Here is a 16,169-nt window from a genome sequence, read left to right on the forward strand (position 1 = left end):
AGTAAGGGTGACTGATACTTCACAAGACATACTTTGGAGAAGACTTATCCTTTTGTAATCGTGGTGACCATAAGAGTGTAGACCAGTGGTTCTCAAATGTGTTTCATTGGCCCCACCTTCTTTGTGTGTGTGGTCATTTACGCCCCACCCTCACAAGCACATATATGGCCACCTTGCAAAACACATTTTGGTGATTTCAGCTATAAACATTCCCTCCATCCTTCAGCCCCTAACCCCAGTGATTTCAAGGAGAGGGAGCTGGAATTGGGCAGGTGACATGGGCGATGGGTATAATCTCTGAATTAACAAAATACAGGAACCCTTTGCATAAATTGTTAACCTCTAAAAAGATATAGCTAAATATAGACCACGACAGTTACCCCTCTTCCAAGTCTTTAACATGTTTACATTTCAAACTCTAGCTTAATGAAGGTGGAAACACTTTTAAAATCTCTGTCTAAAAGTTGAATCTGAGTCAATTACATACAAGTTGCTTAACCTTTTCTTGCCATGTGTCACAGAAGTTTACATCTTCTGTGGATTCCTCCATGTTTAACGAGGTCTGATGTCCGTATGAAACTTTTCCCACACTCCAAGCACTTGTGGGGTCTCTCTCCTGTATGGATTTTCTGATGATAACCAAGGGCTGATTTCCAAGTGAAACTTTTCCCACAGTCCAAGCACTTGTGGGGTCTTTCTCCTGTGTGGATTGCCTGATGATTAACAAGGTGTGACCGCCATGTGAAACTTTTCCCACAGTCCAAGCACTTATGGGGTCTTCCTCTTGTGTGCATTGCCTGATGATTAACAAAGTGTGACTTCCGCTTGAAACTTTTCCCACAGTCCAAGCACTTATGGGATCTTTCTCCTGTGTGGATTGCCTGATGTTTAACAAGGGTTGACCTCTCTGTGAAACTTTTCCCACAGTCCAAGCATTTATGGGGTCTCTCTCCTGTATGGATTTTCTGATGATTACCAAGGGCTGATTTCCAAGTGAAACTTTTCCCACAGTCCAAGCACTTGTGGGGTCTTTCTCCTGTGTGGATTGCCTGATGTTTAACAAGGTCTGACCTCCATCTGAAACTTTTCCCACAGTCCAAGCACTTGTGGGGTCTTTCTCCTGTGTGGATTGCCTGATGTTTAACAAGGTCTGACCTCTGCTTGAAACGTTTCCCACAATCAAAGCACTTGTGGGGTCTCTCTCCTGTGTGGACTGCCCGATGTTTTACAAGTACTGACCTCTGCTTGAAACTTTTCCCACAGTCAAAGCACTTGTGGGGTCTCTCTCCTGTGTGGATTGCCTGATGATTAACAAGCTCTGACCGCCATGTGAAACTTTTCCCACAGTCCAAGCACTTGTGGGGTTTTTCTCCTTTGTGAATTCTTTTATGTTTAAGAAGGTAAGATTTCTGCATGAAACTTTTCCCACAGTCCAAGCACTTATGGGATCTTTCTCCTTTGTGAATTGTTTTATGTTTAAGAAGGTTTGACCTCGCTGTGAAACTTTTCCCACAATCCAAGCACTTGTGGGGTCTCTGTCCTGTGTGGATTGCCTGATGATGAACAAGGTCTGATTTCCACTTGAAACTTTTTCCACAGTGCAAGCACTTGTGGGGTCTCTCTCCTGTGTGGATTGCCTGATGATGAACAAGGTCTGATTTCTGCTTGAAACTTTTCCCACAGTCCAAGCACTTGTGGGGTCTCTCTTCTGTGTGGCTTTTCTCATGTGAATTTAGTGCTGACTTTGAACTGAAACATTTCCCGCATTCAATGCATTGAATGGGCTTGTCTACAGTGTGGCTTCTCCCATGGTCATTGAGATCTGTGCGCTTATTGAAGCTTTCCCCACTGTCCAAGCATTGAAATGGTTTCTCTCCCGTATGGACTGTCTGATGTGTAACAAGTTGTGATCTCACAATGAATCCTTTCCCACACTCAAGGCAGTGCCAGGGTGTCTCTTCCTTGGGATTTGTCTGCTGCTCTCTGGGATTCTTGTCTCCACCCCCACCGTTAAGAGATTCATCCACTTTCTTCCTGGGTTGGTTTATCAGAAGCCTCTCTGACCTGTGCCAATTTCTCCAGGCTTCTCCCTGATTCCAGCAAGGGGAAAAATTCCCTTCAGCTCTTCCCAAAAGGGTCCCCTGTGGTTCCACTTCCCCAGGAACTGCCTCATGATGATTCCCCTCCTTCTTCTCACTCCCTCGCTCAGCACCTGCTGGGAGAGACACAATCCAGAGAGGAGTCATTGTGCTGGGGAGAAAGAGGAATAGCACTGAGGGAAAAGCCAACACAAAGACTGAGCAATTGGATTCTGCCTCCACATCCCACCCAAACGCTTACAAGGAAGGAGAGACGGGAAGGGTGGAATGGCGTGAGCAAAATCTGCTGACCATAGCCCTGCTCTCGGTGAGATGAAGAAGAACTGAGGGCGTTACTCATATCATATTTTGGGATTCTCAACTTTTTCCTTTGTTCCCTAGATGGTTTCTCTGTCAGTCCTCACCTTTGCTGGTGCATCTCCGAAGCCCTCTGTCCTTGAAATCCTGGAGGTCGGACACCCACAGCTCTTCCCCTCGTTCCAGCCGGGCGATAAGCTCAGGTTTGGGAATGGGAAATCCTGTGCAGAAGGTGAAATGAGTCCAGATCAGGGTGCATGGACCATCGGTGGAGGATTTGTCACAAAGGACGTTCCGTGAGTGGAACCTGTCCCTGTGCTCTGCTGGAGGAAGGTGGAATCCAAGAGGATGGGAACAGGGTCACTGAGCCCCCTTATGCAGAGGACATTGTCTGGGGAGGTGAGTTGAATTATTACTACACCCTCACTAGGCGTTCCCAGGATCTGTGCGCTCTGGGGGCCTTGCTGACTCACACACAGGTCTCGACTTCAGCCTGCCTCTTTCTAAACCTGCAGAGCCCAGAGTTCTCCCCATGCCTGGAGCTATTCCCAGGGAATATGGGAGATGAACAGAGATTGTATGTGCAGCCAAGAAACAATAGAGACAAGAAAAAACAATGCGGATTTATGCCCCTTTGAAAGCTGGAGGGGTGGGGATGGTTTAGCTTGTCCATTGAGTTTTGACTCCCGTGTCCCAGTGGAGAGGGCACCGAAATGCATGTATTTCTCACATGGCAGCTGTGCATTATGGAACCCATTCGCCTCTGCTCTAACTGACCAGGGAAAAACCTCACCACATTAAGACACGTAGACCCCACAGCTTCTAATAACTGAGGGGACGGGAATCCCTTACCCAGCGAGGTCACCATCTCGTAGTTCTCCTGCATGATGTCCTTGTAGAGGGCTCTCTGAGTGGGGTCCAGCAGATCCCCCTGCCCCTGGGTGAAATAAATAGCCACCTCCTCGAAGGTCACCGGCATCTGAAACACCAAGAGTCCCCCACTCAGCACCTGCTGCCCCAGCCACAATCCAACTACTCATGGGAAAGGAAAAAAAAACATGAAGCTGTGGGAGGGCCAGAGTAGCAGAATCCCACCCACACCCTGCTCAGAGCAGCCAGGAGGCTTCAGGAGGCGGAGCGGGTGAGAGCTCCCTGTCTGCCCCAGCACACGGAGCACGCCAGGATCTTCTCATTTCCCACACGCCTCTGAGCTGGGGACAGGGACAGGAATCCTGACAGCTTCCCTTCGTATTTCACAGCAGCCCCAGGCAAGTGGGTTCAGGATCCAGCGCTGGGAGCCTGGAAAATGTTCCCAGCCCTGCCGAGGTGGTTATATCCTGCCTGAGAAATGGGGGAATGTCCCCTTCCCCTTTCCTTGCCACAATGGGCCTACTTAGTAAATCAGTAGGTTTATCAAACCCTCTCTCCTCCCTTCCCCGCCCAGCAGCTCCCTGAAAATCCCCTACCTGAGCTGGCTCCAACACAGCCATTTCCCTTCTCTGTCTCCTGGAAGACTGGCCGATCTTTGGTGAAACGTGGTCCTGATTCCTCAGCCTGTCGGGGCGAGAGGGAGGTTACAAAAGGGGCTTCTGTCCTTGTCTCCCCCCGATTCCCCCCAGACTCTTCAGATCCTCCCAGTAACAGCATCTCTGAGCCAAATGCTAAAGAAAAGAGAGGAACCAAAAGGGCCACTTTGGGAGATTTCCCCCCATTGCAGTGTAAACCCCTCTGCCTTAACAATACCTGCAGACCTCTGGTGGCATCACCTGAAGATTGAGCTGCCCTGGACTCCCCCGGCAGCCCCCAGGGACAGGCAGGAAGAGGCTTAACCCAATTGGCCCATCCGCGCACCCCCCTGCCTGAGACAGCAGTGACTCCGGTCTGACTCTGGTGTGGCTGAGATCTGAACCCTACAGAGAAATCAGACCAGGGCCCTGGGCAGCCCCCAACACTCAGGGCACACAGACCCCACCACCACAGGGGTGTCTGACAATAATACACTCAGAGCGGGGTGTGTGTGTCGTGGGGGGGGGGGGTTAAGGGGGGTTGGGTTTTTTTCCGTGTAGCTTCTGCACCCTGAGGGGTTAGTCCCCTGATCACTCCCAAAGCTGAGAAGAGCTTCTCTCCGCCCGCCTCCCCACATCCCCCCTTTCCCTCGCTGTGCCCCCCACTCACGTCTTCCCCCATTCCCGACCTCGCTCCCCTCAGCCCCACAGTCTCCCGATCCTCCTCCATTGCCCCATCTTCCCTTCCGTGCACCCCTGCCCCCATCCCAGCCTGCCCCCGGCATCCCCTGCACCCGCCTCCGGCCCCTCTTTATCCTCCTCCCCCAGCAGCCCAGATATGACCGGGGGGGGGGCCCGCTGCAAGGGGGGATGGGAGGGTCTCTCTTACCTTCCCCCCGAGCGGGGCCCCCCGGGGCAGGGGCCGGGCCGGGAAGGGGCCCTGGCCGGGCTGGGGGCTCTGCCCTGGGAGAGGCTCCCGGGGAGCAGCGGGCAGGGCCCGGCTGGAGGTTCCCCTCTCCCGGCTGCAGCCCGGGCTCCGGGATCCGGGCTCCCAGCACCAGCCGCCGGGGCTCGGGGATCTCGCCGGGAGCCAGAGTCCCCGCAGCGGCTGCGAGTCACTTCCTGGGCCGGGCCTGAGCCCCGCGATCGCTCCCTCCAGAGCCGCCCCCCAGCCGCTCCTGGGTCCTAGCGATCAACTCACCGAAGGATCAGCATCCCTGTGCCCGGCTCCTGTTACCCTCACAGGCTCCAAGGCACAAGGGACCATCATGAGCATCTTGCCCAGGGGTTCTCACCACCAAATTTGGTGGCCTCAGAGTGTAGCCAGCAGCTCTCGCTGGTGCCCGCTCTCACACTTGCCCCTATAATCCCAATTAACTTTACTAGAAACCAATCAATATGCACAGAGGCAAGAGGGGGGAATACTGGCTAGCAAAAGGATCTGAGTCCTTTACCCAGACGCCTGCATAACCTCGAGGACCCGTCCCCCCCCCCCCCCGCCCGCCCGCCCGCTTCCACTCTGGACCCCTAACCCCAAGGCTGGGCCCAGGGCTCCTGAGGCGCTGGACCCCCAGTCTTGTGATCACTCAGGACAGCTGTCCCCATTGTGGGGTGTTCTCTCCACTCTGGATGCTTCCTTCATCATTGCACAGAGTTAAGCACAAATACAATTTATTAAACAGCAAGTAATATAAAAATAAAGAGAAAAGTGGGAAAGATGAAAGGAAAACATGTCACCCCGCTCTGTGCGGGGGGAACCCCAAACAACCCTCTCTGGAATGCCAGGGCACTTCACAGTCTGTCCCTCCCACGTCCCAGGCCTCCTGCCCAGACCCTGACTGTGCTGCAGGCATGCCCAGGGTTGGACACTTACTCTGGTGTTGGCCACACGCCCTCAGGCTCTAGGTAGTAGGACCCTTCTTCCTAGCGTCAGCCTCTTCCTGTCAGGGTTATGATCTCCCACCCAGTCTGGCCTGCAAGGCCTCTTGGCTGAGGGCCTCTCCTTGCCCTGGGCCCTTTGCCCAGGGTCCCCTTCGCTCACTGCTCCCGGCTGCTCCAGTTTCCCTCTGCCTCCAGCCCAGCCCAGCCCTCCTCTCTCCTTAGCCCCCCCTGCTCTGCTCTCCCCCAGCCAGCCCCAGCTGACACAAAGGAGAGAACCCCGGATGCTGACTCGCTCATTGGCCTGCCTGCCCTGTCAATCAGGCTGACCTACAGCATTGCCTCCCCTCCGCTCCCGCCCCAACCCTTGTCAGTCTCAGGGTCTTCATTTCTCATTGGCCCTTCCCCTTTCTTTTGGTGTTCGGAGAAGGCCTAACTAATGGCCAACCCATTAAGGTTCAGTAAGGGGCCAACAATCCCCTTACTCCTATAAACATGAAAATCATAGTTTCTTTATTGGTAGTTAGTAAATCCGCTGCTGTGAAAAAGGGTATTTCTATGTTTGCTAAAAATTTTCACAACCTCTCAGCTAGCGACTCGGGTTGCCAATTTGGGAATATTTTAAAAATGGACACTCAAGTCGGAGTGCTGCAACCTCCCCTGCCCCGCCTCTTCCCCCCAAGGTCCCATCCCTGCCCCACCTCTTCCCTCCAAGGCCCTGCTCCAACTCCATCTCTTCCTCCAAGGGTCTACCCGCCCTCCACTTCTCTTTCCCCCTTCCCTGCCTAGGTCAGGAAGGGCTTGTCTGTGGAGCCGGGGCTGGGAGCTGCAGCTGCCCAGTGCAGGTAGGAGGCAGCCCCGGCTGAGTCGGCTCTGATGCGAGTGATGACCCAGTGCCTCCCCACCTGCAGTAACTCGACTTTACTCTAACAGTACCCACTGTGCCAGAAGTGCTGGGAACGCGTCAGGGACAAGTTCTGCTTTCCGATGGTGGAGGAAGGAACCAGGGGACAGGTGGGTTAGACTCAGTTCTGACCAGCAGGAAAGAATTCATTGGTTGGCAGAGCGGGCTCTCAGTTCCCCACATTGCCCCTCCTCCGTCAGTGGAAGTGCTCCTGGTGAGGACGCACCCCACCGACCCAAGGAGGACAGTGTGGACATCATCTACCTCAGTCATTACTGGAGTGGTTATAAGTCAGCCAAATACAGGTCAACTAAAGTTTGGAGTGTTGACGTACCCTTACAAGCAAAAGGATTTCTCTCACCCAAAAGCTTTCAGCAGTCCATGCTCATTGGAAAGCCTTCCAGCTCGGACCACTTCCCCAGCTCAATGATGCTCCTGTTGTCTTTCAAGGGATCTTGCTGCCCTGAGTAGACATGGGGTCAGAACCCCTTTCCCCGCTTCTTGTACTTGGATCCTTTATACTTGAAAAGTCTTTGCTGGGTCATGGGGTCAGGGAAGTCCGTGGCATCAGTGAGCTACACACTGTGCTACAGATGAATTGTAAGTTTCTTTGTTTACCCCTTTCTTCCTGTTGGTGGAAATCTCAGAGAATCCTTTAAGACTCAAAATCAGGGGAAGAAATTTACCCATTTTCTTCTCAAGTGGCTAAACCGGCTTCACTTCTCGCCTCATTATTCGGCTGTATTAGTTACAAAAGTTTTAGCATCATCATAAAAGAAAGAGAACGAAAGAGAAAACAACCTTCCCATCTACAAATGATCTGGACCAAACCTAGAAAAAGCTGGGAAGTAATTTTACCAATAGATGGAAACGGGACTATAAGATCTGAAAGTCCAACTGTGCTTTGAAGTTCATTGAGATTTCCCTGCCAATTCCAGGTCTGTGACACTTCCTTCTCCAGCCCTCCGGAGTCTGACTAAGATCATAGACATCAAAGCTGTGACTCCTAAGCATGGAGAGCCAGGGACAGGGTGGTACGTGACACCGTGGGAGATGGAGGGATAGAACGGAGGCAGGTTAAACTTTCCATGGCTGGGACAGAGGCTGCTGTGTGGAGAGAGGAGCATGACAGTGAGAGGGGAAGGAGGGACTCTCTCGCACTCACCCCGTTGCCCTGAAATAGCACAGAAGCGAAAACTCCACATTTTACTGTCCCTTCTCCCGCCTTTTTAGCATCTGGTTAATTCTGGCCCATAAGGGATAAAATGTAGAAAGAGTAAATGCTTGACTATCTGGGAATGAGACAACCTGGCCCCAAAGGGGGAACTCAGGGACTAGCAATCACTCTGCTAACGGGAGGTCGGGGGTCAGAAACTGTGTTCCTGGCAGGCTACGCAGCTGAACTGCAGGCTATGGAGGGCAGTGGAGGCAGGCAGGGAGAGGAGCCCCTCCCCAGGTTTGGCCCAGGTCCACTGGAGCTGCTGGGGAGAGAAACCCCTCCCTCAGCCCGGCCCAGGACCACAGGAGCCGCCGTGGCTGGGGAGAGCTGCCTCTGACCTGGCCCCAAACTGCTGTGGTGAGAGAGGGCTGGGGGAGTCCTCTCTCCACTGCAGTCTGAACCCCAAACCCCTCATCCCCAGTCCCAACCCCCACATGCCTAGCCAGGGCACTCACCCCTCCGCACCCCATCCCTCTGTCCCAGCCCTGAACCCCCTCTCACACATCAACCTCCAGATCCGCAGCCCCACCCCAGAGCCCACACCTGAATCCAGAGCCCTCACCCCCTTCACCTCATCCCTGTCCCAGTCCTGAGCCAGTTCGCACACTCCAAATCCCTCGGCCCCACCCCCACCCCCACCCCATGAATTTTGTTCTGTGCGCCAATATGGAGATGATGTGTCACATACTGGTGCGTAGAACCAAATTCATTCCACACTTGGACGTAAAAACTGAGGGAACACTGGTCAGAACACATCAGATGCTGAGCGGGGTCCAGCAGAGCCCCCTGCCCCTGGGTGAAATACACAGCCACCTCCTCCAAGGTCACCGGCATCTGAAACAACAAGAGTCCCCCGCTCAGCACCTGCTGCCCCTGCCACAGTCCCACTAATCATGGCAAAGAAAGAAAAGAGTGAAGGCCAGAGTAGCAGAATCCCACAGGCACCTGCTCAGAGCGGCCAGGAGGCTCCAGGGGCTGGGAGACGGTGAGAGCTCCTTGTCCCCGCAGCACAGGGAGAAGGGGAGGGTCTTCTCATTTCTCACATGCCTGCCGGCCACAGGCTGAGTCGGCAAGCAGAGCTCTGAGCTGGGGATGGGGACAGGAATCCCGACAACTTCCCTTCATATTTCACAGCAACTGTTACGAATTATTCCAGTTAGGACACGTACAGCTCGTTTCTAGGCTGAGGCAACCAAATAAAGACAGACTGCAGAGTGTCTCAGCGTTTGTAGGTTTATTACGCTCGAGCGTGGTACCGTTCTCTTAAGCAGAGCGGGACCCCGATTACAGGTTACACAAAGATTATATACTGTTGGCAAAACATCCTGCCTGTGTGCCTCGGGGCGGGGGGTGGGGTGGGGGAGGCCTAACCCAATAAACAGGCCTTCTCCTTATCTATCACCAGTCCCCTGCAGCCACCTTCCCGCTGCAAAAACGCTGAATTAGCAGCTATTTCAGGCATGTCGGCTGGTTCCTGTCTCCTTTGTTTCCCTTATCTTGACACTGTCCAGCTGTCCACCCTGAAGGATCCTCCTCCCTTGGTATGTGATGTGCTCGCTTCTAGTTAATGGCCGACAGGAAACCCAAAATGGAGTCACATATGCTAACTCGGTTGATTGCCCCTGACAGTCCTTCCTTTTGTTATATACGTCAGTAAACTATATGAGGGCAGAATAACCTCGATGCAAGATTAAAATTTGCCGGCAGCTCATACTACAGCATTGTAGGTATACAAAAGTAATACAAAAAGAGAACCAGCCATAAGAAGGAGGTACAAAATACGCCTTCCCCAAGCCCCCAAGTCTGGCAGCCTGGAGGTGAGGTGTGGAGAGAGGAGCGTGTGGTGGAATCCGGTACTGGTGTCGTCAAGGGTGACACGGTGAAGTGAGGTGGCCTGCTGCATAAGGGTGTGGATATCGACTTCTACCCTGCTGTGTTGATTCACAAAGACACAACAGCTTGAGTTAACAAGAGCACAACCCCCCCACCCCCCCACCCCCGGTTTGCAAGGAGATAGTCTAAGGCTAAGGGGTTCTGCAGTGTGGGCTGAGATAACTGAGTCACCTCCATTTGAAGGGTAGACAAGGCGTCTGCAGTGGCATTTGCCATTAATTCTAAAGCTGCAGAAATATTAACTGTAGCCTTTTCCAATTCACTCACCCACACCCAGGGCAAAAACCAACGAACAAAGGAGTGAAAGCCTGTAGGCCGTTCAGAGAGAGGATTTGATGGGACATTTCGTCGGTTCCTCCATACCAGGTTCCCAATTTCCCCCTGGGCTAGGGCCTGGTGTACTGTAACAGCGGGTACTAAGGTGCATGTACCACACCAACCTGCCGGGAGGACCTTATAAGCCGTGCGGTTGCACAACCAGAACCAGCCTGATCCCTCAGGGACCGGCCACGGCGCCCTGGAATACTTGGGGGGACTTGCCGCACCAGAGCTAATGCGGGTGCTATCACTGGACCCTACAAAGTTATCCACAAAAACTGTATTTTCGAAATTCTTACGTCATGACACACATAAAACATAACTACCCTGGGCCACCATATCAATAGACCAAGTTTGGATTGTAACATTCCAGTTAAATGGAGTGTCTGTCCATAATCCGGCCAGGAGGGTTCGGTTGAGAGGGATAGGCTCCCTTACCAACGGGATTCCCTGACCTATGTACGTGGGGGTATGAATACAGAGCCAACACCGTGTTCGGTTAACCCCCTGTGCTATAGCATGGGTTAAATCCAGGAAGTTGTTGCTTTCCCATCCGTGTACCGAACTCGAGAATAGAGAGGGGATTTCACAGGCCACCCATATCAGTATTTGCATCCTCCCGTGTACCACGCACAAAACAGGACAACAAATATAAGTCCAAGTAACAAGAAAACAAGAAGTCCTGATGGAGTCTCGAGACCCCAATAGTTGAATCCAGCAGAATCCGCTCCTATTTGTGGGCCCACTGTGGAGACAGCGCTTGCGTTGTATGCTGCTTTAAGAGAACCTCAACTTCGTGGGGGACCCAGACAGGCAAAGGGTGCCCCAGAACAATAGGGCGTGACCGTTCCACCATAAGGGCTGCAGCGGCAATGGACCACACACAGGAGACCGATCCCCGAATGACCGGGTCCTAAGGTAGGGAATACTAAGCTATGGGGCGTGGGCGATCCCCTAGGTACTGCAATAGGACACCACTGGCCGACTGGGGAATCAGTGTCAGGATAGTACTCGGATCAGGGACCACTTGGTGGGGGGTTATAACATAACTATTTATCTCATGCAGATCTTGAACGAACCAATAAACTGGGCGCCCATCTGGGCCCGGTTTTGACTTTTTCACAGGAAGGATAGGAGCATTAGAATCATAGAAGCATAGAATCATAGAATATCAGGGTTGGAAGGGACCTCAGGAGGTCATCTAGTCCAACCCCCTGCTGAAACAGGACCGATCCCCAATTAAATCATTCCAGCCAGGGCATTGTCAAGCCTGACCTTAAAAACTTCTAAGGAAGGAGATTCTACCACCTCCCGAGGTAACGCATTCCAGTGTTTCACCACCCTCCTAGTGAAAAAGTTTTTCCTAATATCCAACCAAAACCTTCCCCACTGCAACTTGAGACCATTACTCCTTGTCCTGTCATCCGCTACCACTGAGAATAGTCTAGATCCATCCTCTTTGGAACCACCTTTCAGGGAGTTGAAAGCAGCTATCAAATCTCCCCTCTTCTTCTCTTCTGCAGTCTAAATCCCAGTTCCCTCAGCCTCTCCCTCAGCCTCTCCTTCTTGTAGTGTGGGGCCCAAAACTGGACACAGTACTCCAGATGAGGCCTCACCAATGTCAAATAGAGGGGAACGATCACGACCCTCGATCTGCTGGCTATGCCCCTACTTAGACATCCCAAAATGCCATTGACCTTCTTGGCAACAAGGGCACACTGCTGACTCATATCCAGCTTCTCGTCCACTGTCACCCCTAGGTCCTTTTCTGCAGAACTGCTGCCTAGTCATTCGGTCCCTAGTCTGTAGTGGTGCATTGGATTCTTCCATCCTAAGTGCAGGACCCTGCACTTATCCTTGTTGAACCTCATCAGATTCCTTTTGGCCCAATCCTCCAATTTGTCTAGGTCCCTCTGTATCCTATCTCTACCTGCCACCGTATTTACCACTCCTCCTAGTTTAGTATCATCCGCAAATTTGCTGAGAGTGAATTCCACACCATCCTCCAGATCATTTATGAAGATATTGAACAAAACCGGCCCCAGGACTGACCCTTGGGGCACTCCTCTTGATACTGGCTGCCAACTAGACATGGAGCCATTGATCACTACCCATTGAGCCCGACAATCTAGCCAACTTTCTCCCCACCTTATAGTGCATTCATCCAGCCCATACTTCTTTAACTTGCTGACAAGAATACTGTGGGAGACCGTGTCAAAAGCTTTGCTAAAGTCAAGAAACAATACATCTACTGCTTTCCCTTCATCCACAGAACCAGTAATCTCATCATAGAAGGCGATTAGATTAGTCAGGCATGACCTTCCCTTGGTGAATCCATGCTGACTGTTCCTGATCACTTTTCTCTTGTCTAAGTGCTTCAGGATTGATTCCTTGAGGACTTGCTCCATGATTTTTCTGGGGACTGAGGTGAGGCTGACTGGCCTGTAGTTCCCAGGATCCTCCTTCTTCCCTTTTTTAAAGATTGGCACTACATTAGCCTTTTTCCAGTCGTCCGGGACTTCCCCCGTTTGCCACGAGTTTTCAAAGATAATGGCCAATGCCTCTGCAATCACAGCCGCCAACTGCTTTAGCGCTCTCGGATGCAACGCATCCGGCCCCATGGACTTGTGCACGTCCAGCTTTTCTAAATAGTCCCTAACCACTTCTTTCTCCACTGAGGGCTGGTCACCTCCTCCCCATGCTGTGTTGCCCAGGGCAAGGAGAACTGCATGGAACCAAGACCTCCTGGGTTAAGTAGCTAGAGATAAGAAGGGAAATACCTTCCTCCGTCTCCTTCGGCAAGGGATATTGTTTTACGGAGGGAGGCGGCCCATCCCTTACCTGCAGACTGACTGGAGTGGCTGATTGAAGGAGGCCCACGTCGGTGGAACTCACGCTCCACAAATTGGGTGGGACGCTGGAGAATTCTGTGGGGAGATCGGGAATCGGGGTTAGTGAGGCCATAAGAGAAGCAACCGCCGAGTCCGGGACGGACATGTGAAGCCCCTCGTGGGCATAATATATGTGGGCTCCCAGCTTGCTAAGCATGTCTCACCCAAGGTTAGCGGGGCCTTCTGGCATAACAACAAATCTCTGTGACAACTTTAAGGAACCCAGCTCCAGACGGACGGGGCAGGATAGGGGACCTGGGCACGGGTCGCCCTCAATATCCTGCACCCAAACCTTGGTATTAGAAAGAGAGCCCGGAACAAAAGTTCAAGTGGAAAGGGTGGCTCCGGTATCCACCAAAAAGGGTACAAACCGTTCCACAATTTACAAGGAAATATGCGACTGCAATCCAAGATTCCATTCCAACTCTCCCACGGCTCCCAAAATCTCTGCCTCTCGTCACTGGGGATTATCGAAGTCCTGGGAAGCGTTAGGGGGAAAGGAGGAACCGGTCACCGGCTGATCCTGCCAAGGAGCCCCTCGTGGAAGCAGGGGGTATTCCTTCTTCCAGTGCCCCGGTTGCTTACAATAATAACAGTTCCCGTTCCTTGTCCCACCACAGCCTCCTCCCCGTCCTGTCCCACGTCCGCGTCCCCTCCCCCTTATATTCCCGTGTCCCTGCCAGTGCTGATTCCCCAAGAGAACCTGCAATGCGGCTGCCAACATACTTACTTCCTCCTTCTTTTGCTTACGTTTTTCCTTAGCTTTCTCCTCGTCCCTACCATTAAACACAAAAGTGACCAGGCGAACTACTTCGCTTAGGGCTTTCCCTGGCCAATCGGGAACATGTTTAGTTAAATACTTCTTTATGTCCGGCGCCGCTTGATCGACAAAGTAAGAGACCATCATCATGCGGCTAACCTCGGCTTCTGGCTCCACCCCTCCCCCATACATTCTAACCTGCTTAAACAAGCTGGCCAAACATGCAGACGGATGCTCGTTTAGGTCTTGCTGGCACTCTCTAATTTTTGACCAATTTGCCGTCTTACTACCCGCCCTACGGATGCTCTCCAGGAGCCCTTCCCGGGCAGCTGAGAGGCTGGCCCGGCCATTGAGGTCATTAGGATCCCAACCTGGATCGGCTTCGGGCCAAGGGGTGCGATTCTCAGCGTCCCCCGCCCAACGCCGATTGGCGTCTAGAATAGAATACTTCTCGTCAGGGGTAAATAGGGTTTGCAAAATAGCCTGGACGTCTGCCCAGTTAGGGTTAAATGCCGTAAGGACTGAACGGATAGTCTGTAGGACTCTTTCCGGATCATCGCGAACCTCGGCATCTGTGACTGCCAGGTGACCAGGTCCCCAGGCCCAAAAGGGCGGTGGACGTGACCATAGTGACACGGTCATTGCTCGTCGCAACGGGTTGTTGTATCGGGCACTTGAAGCGCAACAGGGGGTAGGGTTACAGGCGGCTATAGAGGGGCAACAGGAGGAGGAGTAGCGGGAAGAGACGGAGGAGGGAAAGCAGCATAGGGCGGAGCGGAACCTGCAAGCGGCATGCAAACCTTAGATCTGGTACCAGAGCCCAAAGTTGAGGGGCGCCCCTTATCTCAGGCGTATGCCCAATTATCCCATACATACCAATAATCCATTTCAGCTGGATGCTTGTCCTCCAGCTGTTGTCTAAGGCAGGTTAATTCATCCTGTGCAAAAGTTCCGTCGGGTGGCCATCCAAAGGGCGTCTGAATAGTCAGCGCTGGCCACTCGACTTTATACAAAATTACAGCTCTCCTTTCACCTAACCCAGGGGTGCCAGAAATATTTTTCCAATTCCCGAGAATCTCAGCCAAAGGGGTTCCCCTGCTCACACTCTGCCCAGAGCCCATTCTAGGGCTACCAAAAGAACGCCTCAGGTGCCACCTTATCGCCTAAGCGACGGCCCACACGCCCGTTCCTCCGAGTTCTTGAAGGTGAACTCACCTGGTGCCGGCTGGAGTTGTCTGAGGGAAGGAGTGCGGCTTCGCTTACGAGGGCAAGCCTAGAGTCCCAAACTGTTACGAATTATTCCAGTTAGGACATGTACAGTTTGTTTCTAGGCTGAGGCAACCAAATAAAGACAGACTGCAGAGTGTCTCAGAGTTTGTAGGTTTCTTACGCTCGAGCGTGGCACCGCTCCGTTAAGCAGAGCGGGACCCCGATTGCAGGTTACACAAAGATTCTATACTGTTGGCAAAACATCCTGCCTGTGTGCCTCGGGGGGCCTAACCCAAAAAACAGGCCTTCTCCTTATCTATCACCAATCCCCTGCAGCCACCTTCCCCCTGCAAAAACGCTAAATTAGCAGCTATTTCAGGCATGTCGGCTGGTTCCTGTCTCCTTTGTTTCCCTTCTCTTGAAACTGTCCAGCTGTCCACCCTGAAGGATCCTTCCTTCCTTCCTTGGTACGTGGTGTGCTCGCTTCTAGTTAATGGCCGAGAGGAAACCCAAAATGGAGTCACATATGCTAACTAGCTTAATTTCCCCTAATAATTATGAACAGGAGGCTGCCACGCACCTTTCCTACAACTTTCCTATGACGAGATAACTGGTTCTGTGGATGAAGGGAAAGCAGTGGACGTAGTGTTCCTTGGCTTTAGTAAAGCTTTTGACATGGTCTCCCAGAGTATTCTTGTCTGCAAGTTAAAGAAGTATGGGCTGGACGAATGCACTATAAGGTGGGTAGAAAATTGGCTAGATTGTCAGGCTCAACGGGGAGTGATCAATGGCTCCATGTCTAGTTGGCAGCCGGTTATCAAGTGGAGTGCCCCAAGGATCGGTCCTGGGGCCGGTTTTGTTCAATATCTTCATAAATGATCTGGAGGATGGTGTGGATTGCATTCTCAGCAAATTTGCGGATGATACTAAACTAGGAGGAGTGGTAAATACGGTGGCAGGAAGGGATAGGACACAGAGGGACCTAGACAAATTAGAGGATTGGGCCAAAAGAAATCTGATGAGGTTCAACAAGGATAAGTGCAGGGTCCTGCACTTAGGATGGAAGAATCCAATGCACTGCTACAGAGTAGGGACCGAATGACTAGGCAGCAGTTCTGCGGAAAAGGATCTGGGGGTGACAGTGGATGAGAAGCTGGATATGAGTCAGCAGTGTGCCCTTGTTGCCAAGAAGGCCA

The 16,169-nt window shown here is 52.4% G+C and overlaps 2 protein-coding genes and 1 long non-coding RNA gene across 4 annotated transcripts in view; all 3 read right to left on the reverse strand.

Moving 5' to 3' along the window:
• Positions 1-16,169, reverse strand: part of LOC140897872 (uncharacterized) — a 41,211-nt gene that overhangs the window by 18,762 nt on the left and 6,280 nt on the right. The window contains exon 5 of the mRNA XM_073311065.1: positions 581-1,664. Within this exon, the coding sequence (XP_073167166.1) occupies positions 581-1,664 (1,084 nt within the window). The remainder of the gene's footprint in view (positions 1-580; positions 1,665-16,169) is intronic.
• On the reverse strand, positions 2,226-5,315 carry LOC140897869 (zinc finger protein 251-like). The gene is made up of 4 exons (XM_073311062.1): positions 4,791-5,315; positions 3,863-3,950; positions 3,249-3,375; positions 2,226-2,617 (listed from the first exon to the last, which is right to left on the reverse strand). The coding sequence occupies exons 2-4, from the start codon at positions 3,884-3,886 to the stop codon at positions 2,493-2,495; spliced, it is 276 nt and encodes a 91-aa protein (XP_073167163.1). The 5' UTR covers positions 3,887-3,950; positions 4,791-5,315; the 3' UTR covers positions 2,226-2,492.
• LOC140897879 (uncharacterized) lies at positions 9,122-14,109 on the reverse strand. 2 transcript variants are annotated; one of them, XR_012154844.1, is made up of 3 exons: positions 13,376-14,109; positions 12,955-13,040; positions 9,122-9,833 (listed from the first exon to the last, which is right to left on the reverse strand). It is a non-coding gene; the product is annotated as an uncharacterized lncRNA (long non-coding RNA). The 2 variants fall into 2 exon arrangements; XR_012154843.1 differs by having other exon boundaries at positions 12,955-14,109.

Source organism: Lepidochelys kempii, chromosome 14 (assembly GCF_965140265.1).
Source record: "Lepidochelys kempii isolate rLepKem1 chromosome 14, rLepKem1.hap2, whole genome shotgun sequence".
Classification (NCBI taxonomy): domain Eukaryota; kingdom Metazoa; phylum Chordata; order Testudines; family Cheloniidae; genus Lepidochelys; species Lepidochelys kempii.

Coding starts and splice junctions, on each gene's coding strand:
- LOC140897869 (XM_073311062.1), bottom strand. CDS start 3,886: ATGGCTGTGTTGGAGCCAGCTCAG. Junction 3,376..3,862: donor CTGTGTTGGAGCCAGCTCAG/GTAGGGGATTTT, acceptor TTGGTGTTTCAG/ATGCCGGTGACCTTCGAGGA. Junction 2,618..3,248: donor CGAGATGGTGACCTCGCTGG/GTAAGGGATTCC, acceptor CCTTCTGCACAG/GATTTCCCATTCCCAAACCT.